The sequence below is a fragment of the Mizuhopecten yessoensis genome, unplaced genomic scaffold, assembly GCF_002113885.1.
Source record: "Mizuhopecten yessoensis strain PY_sf001 unplaced genomic scaffold, ASM211388v2 scaffold8261, whole genome shotgun sequence".
In the NCBI taxonomy this organism is placed as follows: Eukaryota; Metazoa; Mollusca; class Bivalvia; order Pectinida; family Pectinidae; genus Mizuhopecten; species Mizuhopecten yessoensis.
This window is the reverse complement of record NW_018407459.1, coordinates 418140-423986: the sequence shown is the minus strand read 5'-3', so window position 1 is coordinate 423986 and position 5847 is coordinate 418140. Positions and strand designations below refer to the sequence as shown.

The following is a 5847-nucleotide window of genomic DNA, read 5'->3' as shown; positions in this document are numbered from 1 at the left end:
ATCCAATCTTTATTACAATGGAGAAGAAATTCTTATAATTATGTTTACAATATGTAATAGACAAGAAACACGGAACGCATCAAAAAATATTGCAATCTATTTTTATACCATTTCTATTTGAATGATAAAGAAGCACAAAACTCAGGTGCGATATCAACCCTATACCACCGCCCGGTGAAGTTTGTTTGTAATTATCATCAGATGGTGGAAAAGGAACACGTTAACAAGTACAGAAATACTCTGAGGTTATAATATGTTGATATTAGGTACGATGGGCTAGCTGAGAAGAATTGATAGGTCATTCTATCAGATACGGGGTGATTATACATGAATACGGATAGACAGAAAACAGTTATGAAAAATGAGCACAAAACTCAGGCAGTTGTCACATATTGCCTACTTAGCTGGTGCGATATAAACCCTATCCAACCGCCTGGCGAAGTTTGCTCGTAACTATCATCAGATGGTGGAAAAGGAACACGTTAACAAGTACAGAAATACTCTGAGGTTATAATATGTTGATATTAGTTACGATGGGCTAGCTGAGAAGAATTGATAGGTCATTATATCAGATATGGGGTCATTATACATGAATACGTATAGACAGAAGACAGTTATGAAAAATGAGCACAAAACTCAGGTAGTTGTCACATATTGCCTACTTGCCTGGTAGCTGGTGCGATATCAACCCTCACCGCTTGGTTAAGTTCGCTCGTAATTATGGTCAGGCTATGGAAAAGGAACATTTAATAATATTCTTTATTAAATAGTGAAAAAAAATAATTAAGGAGCACAAGATTTGTCCGGGTTGTTATGCATTTATTTCATGTATAGTTTGTTACCTAGCACAAAGTGATACTGCATTGTACCGTCATGTACAGGAATGTTACATGTAAATATACTAAAGCATGTAATATAATAGAAAATAGTGCAGTTATACATAACTAAGCCTCAAATGATTAATGTTATAACTATCAAAATGTATAACTTTTCAGGACTTTGTTGGAACTTTTTATAATTTGTGCCAACGGAGATTTTAAACAAATTAAATGCAATAAGTGATTCCATTTGTGTTTCAGAAGTGGCTCGGGTTTCTCCTGTGATGGACAGCCGCCGAGTCCAGTGTGTGCCTATACAGGATGAGGCTGAAGAAGACAGCGAGGAGAAGGAAGAAACATCAACTAACTCTGAAGTAGACGTCGCAGAGGATATGACAAAAGATGGCGTGGCTTCAGTGGATGAAGTGGAAGAGGAAAGCGAGAGCAATCCAGATGAGACTGTAGATGACAGTACAGAAAATGGCAACATTATATATATGGATGATACAGACATGCAACAGGTACATGAGGAGGAGAATGACGACCTTGACCTTGTAATGGAGGATGTGGAATATCGAGCACAACCTGTCAATAAAAGCCAACTGGACAAAAGGAGATTCATACAGCAAAGGTTTGTTTTTAACATCAGTTTATTTTGTTGTCACTAGCCTGGTTTTCGTAATGGGGATTTTGCATTACTTGGATTTGACCTACTTTTATTTTACATGGTGTATGTCGTTGGACAAATGGAAGACACTTCCAGAACATCTGGTTTTATTCTTGTAATTTTGTAAGGGTCCCCAAATAAATGTTCCTATTTTGCCCTATTTTTATTGATTAAGGTTTCGAATTACTTTTAATGTTTTGACACTTCAGCGTGTCTGTTTTTTAAGTTTTTATTTTTTGAATTTTTGCAAAATCGGTTACGAGTGACCAGCATCTCGACGCACAGCAAGTTACACATTAATGGTTATTTGAGATCAATACGTTTACATATAGATACAATATCGTATTTCAAAAAAAAACGTTAATACATTCTATCACCATTTACTATTCAAACAATCTTTATAATATCATATAAAGCATACACGATATCTTTGAAATTCAGGTAAACATTACAAAGCTATTCGAATATCGCGGAACATAGAGATGTACAAGATTTGGACATCCATACGTTTTCCGGGATAATTTGAAATTATGTTTTGCTTGTTCTTCTAGGACTGAAACTGAAGTAGTTCGTAATCCCAAGTTCATAGTGACGCTGGATGGTGTGGACCATGATAAGTACGAGGTAGCTATGGGCAGGTCTAATGAGGAGAACGAGATGGTTTTACAGGACATAATAGCACAACAGTCCGTTACCCAACAGTCTGCAGACATGATACAGCAGTCTATGGACATAGTACAACGGGTGACCCCTACTTTCTCCAACACCTACAAACCAAAGCGAGTCAAGCATCCGCAGGTGAATCTCATTGAGATGAAGAAGCCGAATATATCCCCTCCAGCCATAGGACCAATCTCCATCAACCTCCGGGACACAGATGGTAAGTACTACAAATGTACAAATAACTATTTTGTAATGAGTAAACTATATAGCACTCGTATTCAACACTTAATCAGATCTGCCAACAATTCACTATTCTGAAGGTACTGCATACTTGATTATCTAGTAAACTGCAAACTTACTTGAAACAGATGAAGAAGAGATGGAAGCTGAAGATGACGAGGATAGTCCCTTGAAGAAAGCCAAGATGATGGAAAAGTGTAGATTCTGGCCAGCATGTGTAAACGGAAATGCATGTTCCTATCACCATCCTACTGTCCCCTGCAAGTAAGTTCTTTTGCAGTTTTGTTCAAAGGCTCATTACAGATTTCTTCAAATTTCTTGCTCCCTGTTGTCAGCATTTCACCATCAGGTGTTAATGAAGTTGGAAAACCCATTATATATCCCATTTCGTTCCTGAACTCTGTCTTCCATTATGTCTAGGTCATTCTATGGTCAGCTGTCTTTCTCCCTCTTTTGTCGATCTTGATGGTTCTTTTTACATTGCTTTCTAATTTTGGCCTAATTTTTCACTTATAATTACTATGGTAGTGATACATAAAAACGTAAATTTGATATTGAAAACGATCTTGTGTAGCACTATTGATCTATTCTTATATTGGAATGCAGTAACTTATGTTAATCACTGAAGAATTCTGCTCACGAAATTTGGAGATGATTTTTTTTTATATCTTTGAAAGAAAGATTTGGTTCAACTTTTTGTTTTACTTTCAGAATGTTTCCACAGTGTAAATTTGGAGATAGGTGTTTGTTTATCCATCCCAACTGTAAGTTTGATGCAAAGTGTACACGGAAAGACTGTCCTTATACACATGCCAGTAAACGGGGCACCATAGCCACCACTGTTATACAAAAGAGTGAGTATTATCTAGCATCGATATTAAAGAGAAGTTAGAAATATTAGAAAAAAAACGGAGATCATTAATTTGAACGAAAGTAATATGTAGCTAAAAATGTAAAACAAATTAAATACTTAGATCAATTCCAGAAAGAAAAGATTGAAGGCAGTTTTAATGATTATGATATTTGAGTCATTTTGTGAGGCATACATGCGAAATATGCTTTCCTGAGATAATTGTTAGGAATTTAGACTACAGTTTTTCAGGCTAGATGAAATAATACCTCTGAAAAAGCTTGAATACTTATAGATAGCAAATTTACCTATAGGAGATTCTACGAATACTATTATTTCTTCTGTCAGTACATGAGAATTATACCAAATGGTATGGAACTGGTATGGAAGGATTTATATCTGTTCTGTTGTAGTTGTGCCGGTAACTATTCCTGCGCCTGGACCTGCTTCCATCCGCCCATCATACATGTCACCTACTTCTTCATCAGTCACCTGTAAATTCTATCCAAACTGTAAAAACATGTCTTGTCCATTTCCTCATCCTACAGTGAGTATAATAACATAGGTAGTATAATGTTCATTGTTCTTTGGCAATGTGAAATTATTCTTAACTGCTATTAATTAGTTTGGCTATATATGCACGGTTGAATAACATAATTTATCGAGCTAGTTTCAGATTGAAAATACATACATATATATATTAAGTATACCACTGCTTTAATAGATAATGTTACGCTTAATAACTATGATTCGACTCAATTTTATCTAGCACAAATAAACAAAAGAATAAGTATTTCAACTTATTGTCTTTGTTTTAGCCATGCAGGTTTGGTATGTCCTGTATGAAGAAGGGTCAATGTACATTCTATCATCCTGCACTTCCTACCAAAGATAAACTGAAATGGACAGCCGACAAGACATCAGACGACTATATAAGGTAGAACCTGTTCTTCAACAGGTTATCCAACTTTGTCAGAATATGATTTTTTTTAAGCTAGAATGTAAACATGCATCCATAGTATTAACTATATAATTCTGTTTTAAAGATTGCTTCCTGCTGAGTTTTCAGTACTATAAAAGTTATTGTGTTGTATTTGGCAAAATTCATACAAACGATTCCACATCTAATTTTTGGCCTTTATAATGCAATGCCTCAAGATATTCACCCCATCAATTTTCATCCCTTTTTAGACAGAATTATTGCCATTGCACTAAGGAAATATTACATCCAAATAATTTTTGATAGATTATTTTCGCAATGCTTTAGGATTTGAAGCCCTTTTCACTTTTTTTTCAAAGAGATTATGAACAAACTACAATATAAATTAAACTACCTTTTAGATAAATATTTGTATAAAGTACTGCATTCTATATTTCACTCCCTTTTGAATTCCAACATTCGGCATTGGTAAACATTTGAACAATATTCAAACAATACTTGTTAAAAGAGCTATTTTATGAAGAAGTTATTATTCCTACCGTTAAAAACGGAAGTTTTTCAGTAGTTATAACATTTTTTCGATGATTAATCTAGAATTACACTTTTATATTACAGTGAAAGAAACAAACCACTGTCTACAAAGATTACTTAACCACTGCCGAGGAGGAGTGACTGATGTTAACATTGAGAATGTTGAAACAAAGAAATCGAGCCGAGGATTTCATTTTATTAACACATACAAAGGCAGCTGACGGTGGATGGATTTCCTAGTACTTTTTAACCATGGAGATAAAACTTTGAACAGGCTGACTGGATTTACTTGGCTGTTGACTATGTTATTTGTTACAAATGCACAACTGTTATTGTGGGGAACAACTTCAGTAGCTATACATGATAGGGTACTTGACAGTATTATGTGATTAGAAGGAGGAAAGAGCTCAGATCATGGGTATACCATTGCTCTCCTGCTGTTGTGATAAATGATTGTACTGTTTTGTGTTGGATGAAGTGTGCAATTTAGGGATAATTTCTAGCTACGCTTCAATTTAACACTTGATGATAGTGTCTAATGTGTCTTGGAAGACATCCATGTTTACCGTCTATGGCATTTAATTTTCCTACATGAAGGTTTGATGTTTTCATGTATTATCTTTACTTCAATTCGTATCTTGATCAAAGATGCATTATCAAGAACACACAGACTAGACCAAGATTACATGGAATGATTGTTGTTGCCTGAATTTCCATATAAGTTGAACCTTGCCATTGAGGAAAATTTAGATTAACAATGAAGAAAGTAAAGTCTATTGGACTAATACATCACTATTTATTACAGTGCAGAATTTATATGGAACAGCTTTTTATTGATTTTGACAATTTAAATGAATTAAATGATTTTGTTTTAAGTTGCATTGTGGGGCAGTTTAATTCTTAACCATATGGATGTTTAAAAAGTACGCCAGATATTTATAAGTGTAAGTTTTGTATGCAAGAATTGTGAGATTGATTAAGCCAGTATTGTAATATGATTGTGACCAGTTTTAAGTACATAATTTAAGTAGTTAAGTTGTTGTTGTGAAAGAAGACGTTGGTGATTTTACAATGCTGTTGAACAAGATCAATTTGCAACCTTTTAAGTACAATAGTTTTAGGAAAAGAATCTTTTAAG

At 34.5% G+C, this 5847-nt stretch overlaps 1 protein-coding gene across 1 annotated transcript; it reads left to right on the top strand.

Annotated features, from left to right (window-relative positions):
- The first annotated feature begins 1082 nt into the window (after positions 1-1082).
- LOC110455532 (zinc finger CCCH domain-containing protein 14-like) lies at positions 1083-4881 on the top strand. The gene is made up of 7 exons (XM_021505715.1): positions 1083-1449; positions 2037-2365; positions 2517-2652; positions 3100-3242; positions 3652-3785; positions 4057-4175; positions 4794-4881. The coding sequence occupies exons 1-7, from the start codon at positions 1103-1105 to the stop codon at positions 4828-4830; spliced, it is 1245 nt and encodes a 414-aa protein (XP_021361390.1). The 5' UTR covers positions 1083-1102; the 3' UTR covers positions 4831-4881.
- The last annotated feature ends 966 nt before the right edge of the window (positions 4882-5847 follow it).

What these genes read in the sequence shown, in the direction of transcription:
- LOC110455532 (XM_021505715.1), top strand. Translation starts at nt 1,103, where the DNA reads ATGGACAGCCGCCGAGTCCAGTGTGTGCCTATACAGGATGAGGCTGAA. An exon ending in CAACCTCCGGGACACAGATG is followed by an intron (nt 2,366 to 2,516) that starts GTAAGTACTACA and finishes TACTTGAAACAG; the next exon opens with ATGAAGAAGAGATGGAAGCT. An exon ending in CATCCTACTGTCCCCTGCAA is followed by an intron (nt 2,653 to 3,099) that starts GTAAGTTCTTTT and finishes TTTTACTTTCAG; the next exon opens with AATGTTTCCACAGTGTAAAT.